Source organism: Miscanthus floridulus, unplaced genomic scaffold (assembly GCF_019320115.1).
Source record: "Miscanthus floridulus cultivar M001 unplaced genomic scaffold, ASM1932011v1 fs_870_1_2, whole genome shotgun sequence".
Classification (NCBI taxonomy): Eukaryota; Viridiplantae; Streptophyta; class Magnoliopsida; order Poales; family Poaceae; genus Miscanthus; species Miscanthus floridulus.
Window position 1 is genome coordinate 21,639 of NW_027097376.1, and position 18,332 is coordinate 39,970.

The following is an 18,332-nucleotide window of genomic DNA, read 5'->3' on the forward strand; positions in this document are numbered from 1 at the left end:
ACACTCGGCAAAGAAGCCATTTTAGTCTCAGAATGCACAGAATTTTGTCACGTGTCCACTTTGCCGAGTGTATTTTTCATGGCATTCGACAAATAACCCTTTTGTAGAGTGTAACACTCAGCAAAACAGCCACATATAATCAGTTTATTTGGTTCAGTCACAGCCACGTACCACATTCAAATAAACATCACATCCATCACAGATAGTTTACAATAGGCATCACAGGCAGTTTATATAGATATATCGACAACACATTAATGCAAATAACCTTCAGAATCACAAGTAGGTTCATTCACAACCACAAATAGTCACAAGGAGTCACATGTGATCCACAAATGCAAATAAAATCACTTAGGCCACGAGTTCCACTACGACCACGCTGGGTCATGAGGCTCATTCGATGCCGCCGATTGATGTTGCACAAAGGAGAAGAGATTGCATGTGTGAGTCAAGATTGAACAACACGTATGGTCTCTCTGCTGCCTAACTAGTATAACCCTTTAACTATCAGTAATATATTCTTAGTTGCATTGTGCTCTAGTATGATTCCTTAAGTACTAGTTGGTAACAAACATATAGCATTGGTCACTAAGTTTCTAGTGTCTGGGCATCTTTGTAAGATTGATTCTGTATAAACTAGAAACGGGGATTATAAGGTTGTAAAGCGACTCATAGTGCCAGAAATAGTGTTTGGAGCAGGTTGAGGAGGAGGGACTGGCATCGGTGGCGGAGGTTGACCGATTGCAACATAAACACCCCTCATATATTCAAACATCTGTAGCTCCATCCTCTGCCGCTCTGCCTCCATCCTCTGCCGCTTTGCCTCCATCTTGGCCTCTAGCTCCTCCCGACGCCTCGTTTCTTGTTCCAGCTGAGCCTACAATATTTCATCCCAATGTTACAATGCAATGCAAAAGTATGTAAAAATCAATGAATGATGAATAAAACAGAAATAACCTGGAGTGCATTCATCTAGAACCATGTAGAGTCCGGTTGTGGGCGTATCGCCGGACTGGAACCCATGCTCCGTGCTTAAATCTAGGAGAGAGTGGGGGTACTGGTCGTGTCAATTGTGCCATCGCCAATCTAGAACCGGACATGTTTTTTGCCTCCTCCCGCCCTCATGACCACTTCTCCATCAAGGTCATGGGTGCTCGGATCGTACTCTGGGCTATGGACCACCCTTGCCATCGATGTGTATCCATCGAGGCGATTGTGGACGGACTCATTGCTGTATGTTGAGGGCGGGTCCTTCGGGTTGTAGGCGACGTCGGACATCGCCTTCCCCTTGTGGGCCAAAGCATATGCCATGAACTAGGAGCAAGGCTCGCCACCATGTGTCGTCGTCTACAAAAAAAACAATATGATTAGAAATTATATAGAGTTGAGCATTAGAATAAAGAAATGAATTCGCATACCCATCTAGCCACGTATTCTGAGAGGTTGAGGTTGCCTTGATGGTGTGGTGCACCTAGCATTAGCAAACGCCGCTCTCGGCAAGCGTTGTGATTCTCCTCCCACATAGGATCGCACCACCTGTCCACCATCTGGGCCTAGCACTGCAGATCATAGGCGCACCACCACGGAGGCACCTACATCATCAAGTATATGACATATAAGAAGACGAAATTAAGTGTAATTAATCTCAGAAAAAATAAGTATTAATGTTCTATATTTACCTTTAGGTATTGTTCTGAGGTTAGGCTCATGGTTCTTGCCACCCATTTAGGGATCCTCTCTCTAAGAATTTCCGTGTGGTATTCGATCACGGCCTGGATGCGCGCCTCATAGTGCATGTCCTTGATGAGTTTCTTAGCAGCTTTGTCAGCCACAGCATCCGCCTTGGTCTCGTATCCCTCCTCGCATCTAAAGAAATCCTGCATATATATATAGACATGATGTATCTAGTCATTATTTCAAGAATGTCCAATCAATGCGATGTATTGAGCAATGTAGTGCGAGAAAGACTTACCCAGAGCTCGGCCTTGACATGTTGCGCATTGTCGGTGAATACCCTGCCATCCCGATCAGGGGTGTCGGGGACGGCAGCATAGTGGGCCTACGTGTAGGCCAGCTCTACAGTTTCGCCGAACTACACCAGGCTAGGGAACTTTTCCTTGATCAAAAGACCAAGGATGCTGTTCACATGTGGTAGTCATGACTCTTGAGCCTGTTGATTTGCAAAGTAGCTAAGTTCACTCCACTCTTCAGATTCACTACATACCCATCATGGAACATTAATGCTTAGAACCATTCTAGTACTTCCCTCCTTTGAGCCCTCGTCAGAACAAAATCGGCCTTAGGCTTTCTCCATGACTTGCCGCCTCCGGGAGGCACCATGTCTAGCTTTGGTCTATTGCATAACCTCGCCTAATCTACTCTAGCCTTAACATTATCCTTTGTCTTATCATGAATGTCCATGATTGTACCAAAAATTGCCTCAGCGACATTCTTTTCAGTGTGCATTACATCAATGCTATGTGGAAGTAGAAGGTCATCAAAATAGGGGAGGTTCCACAAGCACGACTTGTGAGTCCATGCATATTCCTCACCATATCCTAGAAAACGATCTCCTTGGTCATTGACTATCGACAAAAGATGCTCGACAGTCCACCGAGGGGTATCCCATGATGGTAGATTTATCGGTAGGGATGCGCGTAATCAGGAACCAGATGGTGACACAAGGCGCAGAGACAGTGATTTAGACAGGTTTGGGCCGTCTGATCGACGTAATACCCTACATCCCGTTTCTTTGGTGTATTGTATTGAATACATGATGTAGAGTAAAGGACCCCTGCCTCTCCTTATATACTCTAGAGGGGCAGAGTTACAAGTAAAGTATCCTATTTGGTACTATACAATGTCTTGCGGTGCACGCCGAGCAGCGCCGTGCACGCCTTGATCTTGTGGGTCGGGCCACCTCCGATGGTGCGGCCCATGTCTTGGGGGCCATACCCCCACAGTTAGTCCCTGAGCCTGACAGTAGGTGACACAGTCACATGGTGCTAGGGTCATAAGTAGAAGACCAGCCGAGCAAGCGGCCAGTCCCCGAGCGTAGCCTCGAGATGAGAACAAGCACAATCACCGCAAGGTGAAGTGTGCCCACTTAGTCCCCGAGCCTGCTGGAAGATGAAGAATGAATCTTGTAGTAGGGTCAAAGAAGTCTGAAAGCTTGCCGACGTCGTCTGACATGCGCGTATCAAGACCCTAGATGTGCTGCCCAAGATTAGCACCCTGATCCGAACAGCATGGAGCAGCTTGATAGCACACCAACGAGACGTAGCAAGATCCGAGCAGCAAGGGAGTCCCTGACGCTGCTGGTGATGTTCGAGCACTGAGGAGCGAGGAGTCCCCGGCGTCGCTGGTGATGACCGAGCACCGAGGAGCGAGGAGTTTCCGGCGTCACTGGCGATGTCCAAGCACCGAGGAGCGAGGAGTCCCCGGCGTCGCTAGCGATGACCGAGCACCGAGGATCAAGCGCACACCCCTACCTGGCGCGCCAACTGTCGACAGAATATGCTCGGCAGTCCTCCGAGGGGTATCCCACGAAGGTAGATTTGTCGGTGGGGGCTATCGACGAAGGCCGCCGAGGGCGCCGAGGGCAGGGCATCGCCTCAATAGCCTCCCATGCCTCCTTAGCAGAGCTTTTCACCCCCAACGGCTCCCTATACTCCACCGGTACAGCAGCGAGGATAGCCTCCAACACTGACATGTCATCTTCCTTATTGTCGGTGCCCTTGTCAACAGCCTTCTAGAGCCGTCGGGCTCTGAGCTTGACCTTCATGGTCACCGACAACTATCCATAGTTGGTGCAAGTTAGCGTCGGCCAATTGGTGCCGTTGACCTCTCGCACCGTGCGAACAACGACCTCATGTCGTGGTTGGGCAGCCACAACCGTGCCACTGCTGTCGCCCATCTCCGAACCTTTCGTCATCGCCAGTGGTTAGTCTGGCGACGACGTTGTACGGCTCTGATACCACTTGTTAGTCCATAGGATCATCGGCTCAGGTGAGTCGACCACTCACCAGTCTTGCTGACTATGGCCGAGCACGACAGATGTTGTCCGACCACACACTATGGTCAGAGGTAGAAGAAGAGGAAGAATAGAGCATACACACACGACAGAGACACCAGCGTTAGCCGGAGCTCTGTATGGAAGATAGTAAATCTGAACTCTCTTTACTAAGTTGCAGTGGTAAACTATTTATATAACTCTATCCATCTAGTTCTAGTACAACTACCATGCTGCTACAGTAACTAGATAACACAGCAGGACTGACTTCTGCGCCTGTCCTTGCTGTGGTTAAAGTGAGGCAGGTGAGCCGTTCAGCGCCTGCCTTCTACAGCGGCTATAATACCACAGCAGGGGGCCTTTACGACATTGCCTTCCCTTACTATGTGTTCACACAAAGAAGCAGTAGATTATCTAACAAATTGTGCCTTTACCTGTCTCAAGGAACAAGTGTGGAAGAAAGTGCAGGGTTGGATGGAGCAATGCCTTTTGGCCAGTGGCAAGGAAGTCTTAATTAAGGCCATTGCTCAAGCCATCCCAACATACTCTATGTCTTGCTTGAGGCTACCAAGAGCTTTATGCAAGCGCATCGATGGTGTTCTGCGTGATTTTTGGTGGGGAAGCAAGGAAGGAAAATGGAGGACTTGCTGGGTGGCGTGGGATGATATGTCGAAGCCAAAGTTCATGGGAGGTCTAGGTTTTAGAAACATAGAGCTCTTCAATCTGGCACTTTTGGCACGCCAAGCTTGGCGTCAGACCAGGACTCGCTTAGTGCAAGAATTCTGAAGGCAGTGTACTATTCGGAGTGTGACCTGTTAGATGCCGAGGTCTGAGGGACACCATCAAGGGTGTGGCATGCAGTTGTTGACGGTATCCATGTCCTTCGCCAAGGCCTAATCAGGCGGATTGGATCGGGAACATCGACAAGAATTTGGGATATGCCGTGGATGCCAAGAGATGGCTTGATGCTACCAATGGGGACAGCGAGAGCGGACTCACCGCTTATGGTGAGCGAACTCATTAATCAACCAACCTGAAGGTGGAATATGCAGAGAGTGCGAAATTCACTCAGTCCTTCGATCCCAACAGGAGATGTGCGACACCATAGGAATATGGCTCCGGATGCAAGCTGTGCATTGTGCGGTGCTGCTGATTCGTGGAGGCACGTTCTTCTGGAGTGCAATCTGGCTAAATGCGCGTGGGCTCTTGAGAATGAGAATATTATCGAATTCCTGGGCCAACTTCATTGTTCGGATGCCCATGCTTGGTCAGCAGAGGTTATGAGCTCACTTAAATAGGATGAGTTCACACGGGTGGTTGTTCGCCTATGGGCGATTTGGTTTGCAAGAAGCAAGGCGATCCACGAAAATCAGTTCCAGAGCCCGTTCTTGACACATACTTTTGTTGAACGGTTCATCGGGGAACTTGAGGAGATCAACCAAGAGAGCCTGGAGGTGCTCCCGGTGGCAGCCCTAGTCCCGCGCTAGGTGACACCTCCGAGTGGCTTGGCAAAGATTAATGTTGAAGCGGCGATGTTCAAGAATTTTGGTCAGGCGGCGGCGGCGGCTGTAGCCCGAGACTATGCTAGCAACTATTTGGAGTTGTCTGCCCTGGTTGTGGAAGGGCACACCGACCTAGAGGTGATGGAGGCCGTGGCTTGCCGCGAAGGTCTCGCATTGGCCAACAATCTTGGCTTGCAATCTTTCAGGATAGCAAGCGATTGTGCCAATGTGGTGAGGAGTCTACTGGGCGAGGGGTTCAGCAGATACAGACCAATTGTCCGGGAGATCAACGTCAGAAGAAGGAGCTTTATGAGAGCGGAGTTCGTCCATGAAGGACGAAAATCAAATGTCGATGCTCACTTATTAGCTAGAAGCTCTGTAAATTTATTGATAGGTAGCCATGTTTGGTTTTTGGAGCCTCCCGATGGAGTATGTAATTCTTATGTTATTGAATAAATAAAGTCAGAACTCCGCTAAAAAACGCCCGGGCTCCCAAAAAACCCCGCGTCTGTTGAGTAAAGCAAACATGGATTAAGTGCTTAGCATGACCATTTTAATTATGTATCTAAACATATCATATATCTAGTTGCATAGAGAAAACTATGTATGCCAAAATGATCTATAGTATAGGACGGAGGGTGGTACGTTTGTTCCAAATTTTAAATTATTTTGATTTTTATTTTAGATAGATAGTTTATGATATGCAATTAGATATATATTGTATTTAGATAGGGAGTAAAAGTTTTGTGTAGGTACAATTTTGAGTGGAGGAATATTTGAGAGTTTGCGAATTCTAGAGTGTTTGATCAGTAACCACACGTTTGGTAGGTATTCGGCTCAATGTTGCAACCACATCTTGCCAATCCATAATGTATCAAATTTACGATGTTCATTTTGCTCGCCAAATTTTAAACATGATTATGGCATTTTAAGCATACTTGTGACAAAAAGTGTGGAGAAAATATAGCCTAAATTTGAGCTCGTTTATAGATTTCAGTATTTCACTCCACATTATTATTGCGTGCTCCCATACCGTCACTCGAGAGTCGAGTCCGTCAATATATCATCATCATCGCTGAAGATCCAAGCAAAGATATACGCCCTGTTCGCTTGGCTTATAAGCCGTACTTTTTCAGCCAACGAACAATATTTTTCTCTCACAACAAATCAGTCAACAATACTTGCGTGCTTTTGCTAATGTTTGGAGCTTAAAGCCCCATCTACAGGACGAGCTAACGCTGATAGTTCTCTATCTGTTTTTTTAAAAGAGTATCCTCAGTTTTTAAGAAAGTAATAAGTTTGTTACATCATCCATGCTGGGGTGCCAGCTTACAAGCAAAAACACAAAAAAGTCTAACAAAGCGCCATGCTGCTATTGCAATAATTCAAATTTCTATGAAGGTTATAAGATCGAATATTGTAAGATTGGATGGCTTGCTGGCTTAGTAGTGAACTGCAAATCAGCAGTACGCAATTGCAAGCAACAATACTCTCTCAGCAGTATTGGACGGGTTTATGCCGCATTTTCTAGTTACATTTAGTACCTGCAAATCTTGGATAGGCTTAATGGCTCCATAAATAGATATCGTTAGATGCATTGTGATTCTGGTAATAATTTAGTCATGTAAATGGCGATATATTGATTTATGGCATGGACATGTATATGTATGCAGCACCGAAGTATCTGATTGTTTGTTTTGACTTTTTTTTGCAGTTTTTTGCCTTTGATACAGCTAATAAGTTCTTGACCCCCAAATCTGGGGAGGAACGGAAGATCCCAGTCCCTCCTTCACTAGTGGCTGGAGCATTTGCCGGTGTTAGCTCAACACTGTGTACATACCCTCTGGAATTGATTAAGACACGGCTAACTATACAGGTTAGTGCTAACCACAAGGCCCACCTTCCCTAAATCTAATAGAATGAGTGGACCTTCATACTAAAGTGCAAAACATGAGGCTGTAATGGTTGCTCTCTAATTCTGCAGAGAGGTGTGTATGAAAATTTCCGTGACGCATTTGTCAAGATCGTACGCGATGAAGGGCCTACTGAACTCTACCGAGGCTTAACCCCAAGTCTGATTGGAGTGGTGCCATACGCTGCAACCAACTACTTTGCCTACGACACCCTGAAGAAGGTGTACAGGAAGGTGTTCAAGACAAATGAGATAGGCAACATTCCAACGCTGCTCATCGGGTCTGCTGCAGGAGCTATCTCAAGCACAGCGACATTCCCTCTTGAGGTCGCACGGAAGCACATGCAAGTTGGAGCTGTTGGTGGCAAGAAGGTTTACAAGAACATGCTCCATGCCCTCCTGAGCATTCTTGAGGATGAAGGGGTTGGGGGCCTGTACAGAGAGGGTTGGGGCCAAGCTGCATGAAGTTGATGCCTGCTGCTGGGATTTCGTTTGTGCTACGAGGCTTGCAAGAAGATTCTGATCGAAGAAGAGGATGAGTGAAGTGTGTGCGGATGCATTACCTTATTAGAGCTCAGTTTTGCGACATCCTGACAGCAGGCAGCTTTCGGTATTTCTTTGAAGCGACTGGTGCTGGAGCTGGTTGAAGCTCAAGATTCAGGTTACTGCTGCAGTCAGCAGAAGTTCTTTAACCTGCTTTTGCATTTAGTTTGATCTGATAAATTAATTTCTTTTTTTCCCAGATTTACTTTTGGGTACCACTTGTGTTGAAAACATGTCTCTCGAAACTCATTACCGGGATGTGTGAAAACGTTCAGATGCCATAGGCGGGGGCAAAGCTGCAATTGATCTGTGTTCTGTATGCATGAAGTTTCCCTTGACTCTGCTGTTTCTATGTCTCATGTCAGCACTGTATAAAACAGACGTACATATGTTGGTCTATGATGTCACGACAGTGAACAGTACATTAATCGTTAACGCCACCAAAATAGAAAAACCATTGCACAAATGGAATAAATCAAACATTGTATGTTCTAAGAACGCTGCACTCAACAAGTGAACACAAAACACCTAAAACATATTTTGTCTTCATGCATCAGCATCACCCAATTTAACCGGAGCTAACAAAGGAGAGAAAAAGGGAGAAAACAGGAAGGAATAGCCATAATAAGTCCCTAAACTTTCTAGGTCTGTTCCTCGTCATCAACTGCGTTTGCATCTCCAGCATTGGCCGCCATCAACTCATCGAACATATCAGTCTTTCCCAGTACTATCTCAATCTGCAGACATGGCTCAGGGTCAATGTTTTCCGACACAAAGAAGAGTGCCACATGAAGATAAACAAATTGGAAGAAGGAAGAAAATGTACAGTGGTGTAGATCTGATTTCTAACCTTAGCCTTTTGGATTGGTCGGGCTTTCGTTTCGTCAATGATCTCTACTGTGGATGTTCTAATCTCTGCACATGTTAAAGGGGGTAAATAAGACGGAGTTCAGAGCATACCCCAACAAGGGCTGCAGATTAACTTATCACAATGTAACTACATGCATGTTTGATAATGACGAAAGGCAAGTTCTTACTCTTCTCGACAGCAAGACCATTGTTCTTCAGAATCTCTGCAATGGTGACAACCGTTGATATGGCTGCAAGCAAATTAAATAGGCTCTGTTAGTGTTAGCAGCTGGCCCCTGCCTGTGCCTGTGACAAGGGAGGATGACGTGCTGGAAGCTGAAGGGGAAGCCGACGCGCCTGGAGTTGAAGAGAAGGCCGCTCGGCCTGTCAAGCCCAAGAGAATGTGCAGGCCCAATGCAAGGATAGTTGGCCCCAATGTGGCAGGCCTAGAGAATGTATTTAGTAAGCAGTAAGGGAAGAGAGGAGAGTGGGGGGGGGGGGGGGGGGGGGGGGGGGAGAAAAACGGAACGATTACAATTTGTTCTAAATCCAAGTACTCATCGTTGTTCGTCGTTATACTACTTGCTGCCTATTTCCGATTCCAGTTCTTCCCTCTTCCGAATTTCCTTGTTGCTAACAAATTGGTATCAGCTGGATTCCGATCCCCCTCATACCCACTTTACCCGCCTGCAACGCTCTCTGGGAGCCATGGAGCCGAATCTCAAGTTGATCCTGGAGGAGATCCAGAAGTCGAAGGAAGAGCTCGGCCGTCGTTTCGACGACCACAACGACCAGTGGGAGCGGCGCTTCGTCGACCTCGAGCTCAGCCACTCCGCCCGTGACGCCGCGGTTGATAAGCGCCTCGACTCCATCGAGCTCGCGACCGCCGACACGGCGTACACCATCGGCCGTCGCGTTGCCGATTTGGAGGCCATCCGCATCGATTTCCTTCGCGACGAGTGCGACGACCGAGTCACCGCCCTCGAGGTGGCTGCCACGGACTTGGGTACTTGGCGCCCCGAGATGGAGGCCCTCGTCGACGACCTACGGCTCGAGATGCAGAAGCTCTCCCAAGGTCGTGACTCTAAGGTGTTCGACGGTTTGCCTCAATGGCCTCCCGTCGTCGCCCCTTCCCCCTCAGCGTCCAGTGGGCACGGCGAGGCATTGTCTCACCGGGATGGTGGGTTCGGGACCGGGGCGGTCTGGACTCACGTCCCGGTCATGGGTAAGCAATCCGAGCCTCCTCCTCCTCCCCTTCATCCACGCTCGACACCACAGTTTCCGCACCGTCCACCTGCTCCACGCATCAACCGTGCCCCCCCCTGCTTTACATACCTCCTCGGCCACCATTTTCTACTCCTCGCCATCCAACCCCACTCGACACACATGACCTTTCCCATTCAACTGTACGTCTTCCTAAACTTCCATTTTCTAAATTTGATGGCGACAATCCACGCCTCTGGCGTTCTCGCTGCGAGCGTTACTTCCTTATGTACGCCGTAGATCCTTCACTTTGGGTTAGCGTCGCAACCATGTATGTGGAAGGCGCCGCTGCTAGCTGGTATGAATCCATCGAAAACACCCCAGCAACTGCAAATTGGACTGCCTTCTGTCAAGCCTTGCACGATCGATTTGATCGTGATCAGAAGGAAGCGCTAATCCGTCAATTATTCCATATCAAGCAAACTTCTACGGTGTCGGAATATGTCGAGCGTTTCTCTGTGTTAATTGATTGCCTCAAATCTTATTCTGCTTCTACTGATCCTCTGTTCTATACAATGCGCTTTATCGATGGCCTTCGGCCCGACCTCAAAACTATGATTCTGGTTTCTCGACCCCAAACACTTGATGCTGCTATTTGCATGGCTCTTGTGCAGGAGGAGGTGGCTGGCCAAGCGGGCGCACCGTCTTCGTTCCGTTCATCGGCAACCGTTGAGTGGTCTTCTAAGGCCACACCACGGACCACGCTGCCGCTTCCCACACCTCCGCCTCGTGTCGACAAGCCCGTGGCAAAGCCTGCAGCCGCCGAGCCCGCGGCACAGTCTTCAGCCTCTGGTGCTCTGGCTGCTGTCAAAGCGTACCGTCGAGCATTGGGGTTATGCTACAAGTGCAACGCCAAGTGGACTAAGGATCACCGGTGTGCCCCCGAAGTCCTGCATGCAGTTGATGCTCTTTGGGAATCCTTGGACCCTGATGTTGTGCAGGTTGTCGAACACTCTGATGATCAACCAACGGAGCAAGTGTTTTTGGCTATCTCCAAGTCTGCCGTGTCTGGGGTCCCAGCTGCTCGTACTATCCGGTTGCTGGGTTCCATGTCGGGTATTCCAGTACACATTTTGGTGGATTCCGGAAGTTCTTCTTCATTTATCTGTACCACTACAGCTGCTAAGTTCCATCACTCAGATTCAGTTGCTATATCTGGCTGTGTGCAAATTGCTGGTGGTGGTGTGTTGCAGAGTTCCTTGATGCTTCGCCAAGTTCCGTGGACAGTTGGCTCATGTTCTTTCACCACTGATTTCCGTGTGCTGCCGTTGGGTACCTTCGACGCCATTTTGGGCATGGATTGGTTAGAGACCTACAGTCCTATGCAAGTTCATTGGGCTTTGAAGTGGCTGGCAATTCCATATGCTGGCACGACTCAGGTGTTGCAAGGGTTACTGCCTGAGGAACCGGATCAGTTGTTGTTGCACATTGAACATACCGTTCCTACTTCTTCATCTCAAGATCTAGTCAGTGTGCCAGCTCCAATCCAGCAGATTATTGAGGAGTTTGCTGACTTGTTCTAGCCACCAACATCTCTTCCACCTTCTCGAGCTTGTAACCATGAGATCCCTCTGTTGCCAGGCACCCAACCAGTCTTCATTCGGCCCTATCGATACCCACCCAAACTCAAAGATGAAATTGAAGCTCAAGTTTAGGAAATGTTATCCTAGGGCCTCATTCAGCCAAGCTCTAGCTCTTTCTCCTCGCCGGTCTTGCTTGTCAAAAAGAAAGATGGCTCTTACCGGTTCTGTGTAGACTTCAGACACCTCAATGCTCTGACTAGGAAGTCCAAATTTCCTGTACCAGTGTTTGACCAGTTGATGGATGAGCTAGCAAACGCTAAATGGTTCTCCACGTTGGGCCTTTGAGCCGGCTTTCACCAAATCCTATTACAGCAAGGTGAAGAGTTCAAGACCGCTTTCTAGACTCACCTGGGTCAGTACGAGTTCCGAGTCATGGCGTTTGGTCTTACTGGCGCGCCCGGCACATTTCAGGGCGCCATGAATGGTACCTTGGCTCCAGGTTTGCGCCGCTTCGTGTTGGTTTTCTTTGATGATATCCTCGTCTATAGCCCTTCCTTTGAAGCCCATGTAAACCATCTGCGCCAAGTTTTTCAGTGGTTACGCGCTGATCAGTGGAAGCTCAAGCTCTCCAAATGTACCTTCGCTAAAGAGTCCATCTCCTACTTGGGTCATATCATCAGCAGCCAAGGTCTGTCCACGGACCCAGCCAAGGTGCAAGCAGTCCTCGAATGGCCCACTCCATCGTCAGTTCGGGAGCTCCGCGGTTTTCTCAGCCTTGCCGGCTATTACAGGAAGTTTGTGCGTCATTTCAGCATTATTGCCAAGCCTCTCACTGATCTCTTGAAGAAAGATCAGTTATTTGTCTGGACCTCAACGCATGAGTCTGCCTTTTCGGTCCTCAAGCAGGCTCTCTGTACTGCGCCTGTCTTGGCATTGCCGGATTTCACCTTGCCCTTCCACATTGAAACAGACGCTTCGGGTACCGGGATTGGAGCTGTTCTACAGCAGAATGGGCACCCCATAGCGTTCATCAGCAAGGGTCTCAGTCCCCGGAATCAAGGGTTGTCGGTATATGAGAAGGAATATCTTGCTATTTTGCTAGCTGTTGAACAGTGGCGTCACTACTTGCTTCAGGGCGAGTTCTTCATTCATACTGATCATCGCAGCTTAGTCCATCTTAATGAACAGCGGCTCCACACTCCATGGCAACAGAAGGTCTTCTCCAAGTTGCTCGGGTTACAGTATAAGATTCTGTACAAGAAAGGCTCGGAGAACGGCGCGGCAGATGCTCTATCTCGCCGCGTGCCCACAACCCAGAGCTATGCCATCTCTTTAGTCTCCACCTCTTGGCTCGATGAAGTAGTACAGGGATACAACTCTGATCAATCTGCAATGGCTTTGTTATCTTAGCTGGCTACCAGCCCCGACAGCCACCCTCCATTCTCCTTGGTCCAAGGCGTCATCAGATACAAGAACCGTCTGTGGCTCGGTTCCAACAAGCCCATGCAACTGAAAATTATGTCTGCTCTGCATAGCAGTCCCTTGGGGGGTCACTCAGGAGCTCCGGTAACATACAACAAAATTAAAGCTCTGTTCTTCTGGCCTGGTATGAAATCAGACATCTGGGCTTATGTTCAGTCCTGTGCAGTGTGTTTGCAAGCTAAGCCGGACAGGTCACGATACCCAGGTCTTTTGCAGCCCCTTCCTATGCCGTCTGTCTCCTGGGAAGTGATCACGATGGATTTCATCGAAGGTTTGCCACAATCTGGTTCCTTCAATGCTATCTTAGTAGTGGTGGACAAATTCTCCAAGTTCGCACACTTTCTTCCACTTCGTCATCCCTTCACAGCAGCTTCTGTTGCCAAACTTTTCATGGACCAAGTGTATCGCCTTCATGGTATTCCTCGAGTCATTATTTCAGACCGCGACCGCATCTTTACAAGTAATTTCTGGAAATGTCTGTTCAAAGCTGCCGGTTCCGAGCTTCAGTTCAGCTCCGCATACCATCCACAGACAGACGGCCAGACAGAGCGCGTCAACCAGTGTGTCGAAACCTTTCTTCGCTGCTTTGTGCACACTTGCCCAGCTCAGTGGAGTCGCTGGTTATCACTTGCTGAATTCTGGTATAACACCTCTACACATTCTGTGTTAGGCCGTTCCCCCTTTGAGGTCTTATATGGTTTTCCTCCACGACTGTTGTCGGTGAACTTGGCTGAGGTGGCTCCAGTACCTGATCTTCACAAGTGGATGACTGATCGAGAGCTCATGCATTCTGTTGTCAAGCAGCACTTGCTCCGTGCTCAGGCTCGCATGAAACGGCAAGCTGATAAAGGCCGCTCTGAGCGCCAGTTCTCTGTGGGCGACATGGTGTTCTTGAAGCTTCAACCATATATTCAATCTTCTCTGTTCCACCACTCCAACAACAAATTATCCTTCAAATTCTTTGGGCCATTTCAAGTCATTCAAAGGATTGGTCCAGTCGCCTACAAGCTGCTTCTTCCACCAGGCGCTGCTGTCCATCCAGTCTTCCACGTCTCACAACTTCGTTCGTCTCCAGGCCCTCAGCAGGTATCACCCTCACTACCTTCTGACTTGCGGCCATTTCAGTTTCCGCTTCGGGTGCTGCAACGACGCTGGACATCCGGCGCTCGCCCTGTGGCCCAAGGTCTTATTCAGTGGTCACATTCACCGCCGGAGCTGTCTACTTGGGAGCCGCTCGAGCAACTTCGCCAACAGTTTCCACGAGCGCCAGCATGGGGTCATGCTGGTTCTGAAGATGGGGGGAATGTTAGCAGCTGGCCCCTGCCTGTGCCTGTGACAAGGGAGGATGACGTGCTGGAAGCTGAAGGGGAAGCCGACGCGCCTGGAGTTGAAGAGAAGGCCGCTCGGCCTGTCAGGCCCAAGAGAATGCGCAGGCCCAATACAAGGATAGTTGGCCCGATGTGGCAGGCCTAGAGAATGTATTTAGTAAGCAGTAAGGGAAGAGAGGGGGGGGGGGGGGGGGGGGAGAAAAACGGAACGATTACAATTTGTTCTAAATCCAAGTACTCATCGTTGTTCGTCATTATACTACCTGCTGCCTATTTCCGATTCCAGTTCTTCCCTCTTCCGAATTTCCTTGTTGCTAACAGTTAGGTACTAAATTTATTTAGAAACATAATTCTAGGTCAACTACAGAAAAAAAATAGTGTGAACTCCATCCTTCGTATTGTTTAGAAAAGATACACTTTTTCCAATGCCTATAGGATGAATTTCCAATGCTTATGAACATGGAACAGGGGATGAAGATGGCATGAGTATGTTGATCAACATGTCTACACTAATATGATAGTACATTGGCCACCAATTTTGCCGTCCTTAGCTAAAACTTACAACAACAATAACGGTGACAAAGGAATTTCAACAGACATTACGACCTGAGACAAAATTGTGTAAGATCTGGTTTGCAGATTGAAATTAAAAAGATACAAGAGAGAGGATGAGAACAAGGGGACGCACCCAGCCCGAGCGCGGAGAGCTCGACGTCGCCGTGCTGCTGCATGTATCTCTGCACAATACGTACGACAACGAGAATTAGCACCAGCCGGGCTCACCAGGCAAGAGACCAAACCACCATTGAAGAGGACGGGCGCAGTGAGAAGTCAGAGCCGACCGATGGATCCACGGACCGATACCTTGGCGAGATTGACGTAGAAGAATAGCGGCTTCTTGGAGCTGGACACCTGAATCCGGTTCCCGCCGACGGACTGCTGCTGCTGCTGTTGCGCGTCTCCGCCGGCCTGCACCGCCGCCGCCATGTCTCCGGACTTGTTGAAGAGATGACGAATCGACCGATCAATCAGAGCGTTTGATCTTCTCGCGAGATTGGATTGCGTTCTTGGTGGCGAGGCGAGGTGCTGGCGGTTGGTATTAATGGCGGCCTCGGATCAGGGGAGGCAGGCAGAGGGAAGGCGAGCCGGATCGGGACTCCGGAGCGGGTCAGACGAGGACATCGACACCGAGTCCGTTCCGTCCCGTTTCAGGCCCGGTTGCGGCGTCCGAGTGGGCTTTGGTGGGCCGACATCGGCAGCGGCAGGGCTCCTGGGTCCATAACACGAACTGGCCTGTGGGCTGAAACAACACCAACCTTACATGCCAATGCCGGTTTCAAATAAACCCGATTCTACATTTTTATTTGTGTATAGTATGTTTCAAATAAATATGATTATATTATATATTATATAATCGGTTCCTTTCCCTACCATAAACAACTAGTAAACATGTCCATGCGTTGGAATGTGATGTTCAGATTGTTGCGTGGTTACCTGTATGACTTGTGAGATTTTAGTGACCACGTGATGCGTTTAAATTCGTCTGTAAATCAAACTTAGTATGAAATGTTTAGAGATTTGTCAATAATCATATAATGAATCCGAATTCGTTTTAGGATAGGACTTTGCACGATGTCTAAACATTTAACTACTATGGAAATAATTCAAATCCTAATTTGTTTTGAATTCAGACTCTGTGACATGCTTGGCACGCTACTTCTAATCTAACTTATATATACAGAAAGATTGAATCCGTCACACGACTATGAGCAATGAAGAACGAATAAACTTTTTTGTTCTTTAATTATATAATAAATATTTAATATTTGGAAGATTACGGATAGATCTACAGCCTGCATGCTTGGCTTTCTTGGAGCACCAAACTCGTGAATAGTTTGGCCTGTACGTATATTTACCATATGGCTCGTTCATTGGGACCAAAGAAAAAAAGTTAGTACAATGCACCGTACTACCGTAGTTGATGGAAGTTAATAACATCATGCACATCCATCGGCCTAATAAAAGGGAGACAAATGAAGGAGTAACAGGAAAAAAAAGGAAAACTGAAGCCTCTCTCTTGCCATGGTGGAGGCTTAGGGCACATACAACATGCTCTCAACGCCGTCTGTGTATTGTCATTTTTGCAAAAAAAAAAAAACTCCTCCATAAAAGCATTCAACGAAGAGAGAGGCATGTGTGATCCCAGATGAAAACATCGATGGCATATGTGCAGATCAGCGTCCCGGAGTGATGCTCATGGGATCTTGCTACTGCCTGTGGGAGATGGCGAGTAGTTTCTTCTGTGTACACCAACTTCCTCTCCCTCAGCGTCCCTTGTCCTCCAGCTAGGTGTCGAGAGAGTGGCGACAATGGAAGAGCACAAGGGCGCTACGCTGGCTATGAAGATCAAGGGAGCAATGAGAGTGGCGAGGGGTCCAAATTTCCAGCAGTAGCGGCAAGGGTGCGGTGGTTGTGACTTCTTCCTCCACTGCCTTTGGTTGGTTGAGCAAACATCGTGATTGGAAAGATAGAGCTTGATGTTTGGGAGTGTACCTCAGTGGAGCTCCAGGGTGGACTAGGGGTTTCATTTTCTCAAGCAATATCATGTGATAAATTTGGTTCTCTTTGCCTTGCCCTATGTCTTGCATTACTTAAATTTTCTAACTTAGGTGTTAGTGCTAGTTTGTGTGGAAGAACCTTATGTGTGACAAGTAGGATTGCATACTAGAGTGTGCTTAGCTATAGAGCTCAATTCAACAACTAAGGACTATATTAAATTAATGTGCCCTTTGCTAAAGACATGTTTAGTGTGATAGCCCTAAGGACTTGATGCTGGTGTGAATCTTTTAGTCCTTAGGCAAGAAGCACAAGCGGGGTGTGATAGAATTGCAAAGGCTATGGTTGTTGTGAATTAAATTTTTAAACCCCAATTCACCTCACTCTTGGGACCATTAGGTCCTTACACCTGCTCATATCCTGCTCATGCTCCCTCCTAGCCCACTCCTCTGACCGTCACCTCCGAATCCTGCCACCAGATCTGCCCTCCCTGTCAATTGGGATCACATCCCCTAAACCCCAAGCCCATTCACCAAGTTTCCTAGATGGATTTGGGCGCCTAACTAGAACACTAGTTCCGCCCAGTCTCCACCGGCCATCGCCAACAGCGACCTTGGCCTTTAGCTAACCCCTTCTTGCATTCTTCCCCAACCTCGAGTAGTGGCAAGCACTGAGCTTGACCACAGCCACCATGACCCCTTCTACGCTTGATCGCCTCAACCCTACCCCAGACTCCACCACATGCTAGCTATGCTTGCCCACCCTTACCCTAACCCTACCTCCACAACATGCCTTCTACACCCATCCACGGGTCTTGCGTGCCATAAGATCTATGTTAATGAAAATTTTGCTTTAATGATGGATGGGTCTAGATTGCATGCCATAAGAAAGCAGGGGGACTGATTTGACCACCCTTAATAGAGTTCAGCCTAGAAAACTGAGCTCTCAAGAGTAAGAGAGTCGTTACATTACATGTAGGGTAACTGATTTGATAACCATTGCTAGAGTTGCTTAGGATGTTCTATAGGAAAGTAGTGTTTACAAAATGTAGTGAACTACATTAAAACAAAGTACAATATTTTTATAGCATGTGTTTGGTTTCAAGGATGGAAGAGCATGCAATGGTTCGCGCCCAGAACTAAACATGCTTGAATGAGAAACATGGAGGATGGGATTATCCCTTTTGAGGAATATGCCTCATAGATGCTGGACGGATCCAACCCTCAAAATCGAGGGGATGGGGATGTCCCTCATGGTCCTTGTCACATGTCAACAGCTTCCGTTCATTCACACATGCAGGTGAGGCACAGGAGGTGCAAGACGAGCCATCGTTTGGTGTGGTGGCATGGGTTGGTGAAAGGT

The 18,332-nt window shown here is 48.1% G+C and overlaps 1 protein-coding gene and 1 pseudogene across 1 annotated transcript; one reads left to right on the forward strand and one right to left on the reverse strand.

Annotated features, from left to right (window-relative positions):
- The first annotated feature begins 5,544 nt into the window (after positions 1-5,544).
- Positions 5,545-7,969, forward strand: LOC136533362 (adenine nucleotide transporter BT1, chloroplastic/mitochondrial-like; annotated as a pseudogene).
- Positions 7,970-8,393: 424 nt separating this feature from the next.
- Positions 8,394-15,570, reverse strand: LOC136533363 (uncharacterized protein At2g34160-like). Its single transcript, XM_066525921.1, has 5 exons — positions 15,279-15,570; positions 15,103-15,151; positions 9,007-9,069; positions 8,820-8,884; positions 8,394-8,706 (listed from the first exon to the last, which is right to left on the reverse strand). The coding sequence occupies exons 1-5, from the start codon at positions 15,399-15,401 to the stop codon at positions 8,611-8,613; spliced, it is 396 nt and encodes a 131-aa protein (XP_066382018.1). The 5' UTR covers positions 15,402-15,570; the 3' UTR covers positions 8,394-8,610.
- Between the last annotated feature and the right edge of the window lie 2,762 nt (positions 15,571-18,332).

Excerpts from the sequence above, each read along its gene's own strand:
- LOC136533363 (XM_066525921.1), bottom strand. The coding sequence starts at position 15,401 with ATGGCGGCGGCGGTGCAGGCCGGCGGAGACGCGCAACAGCAGCAGCAG. Across the intron at positions 15,152-15,278 it reads TCTACGTCAATCTCGCCAAG|AGATACATGCAGCAGCACGG; the intron begins GTATCGGTCCGT and ends CGTATTGTGCAG. Across the intron at positions 8,885-9,006 it reads TGGTCTTGCTGTCGAGAAGA|AGATTAGAACATCCACAGTA; the intron begins GTAAGAACTTGC and ends TAACATGTGCAG.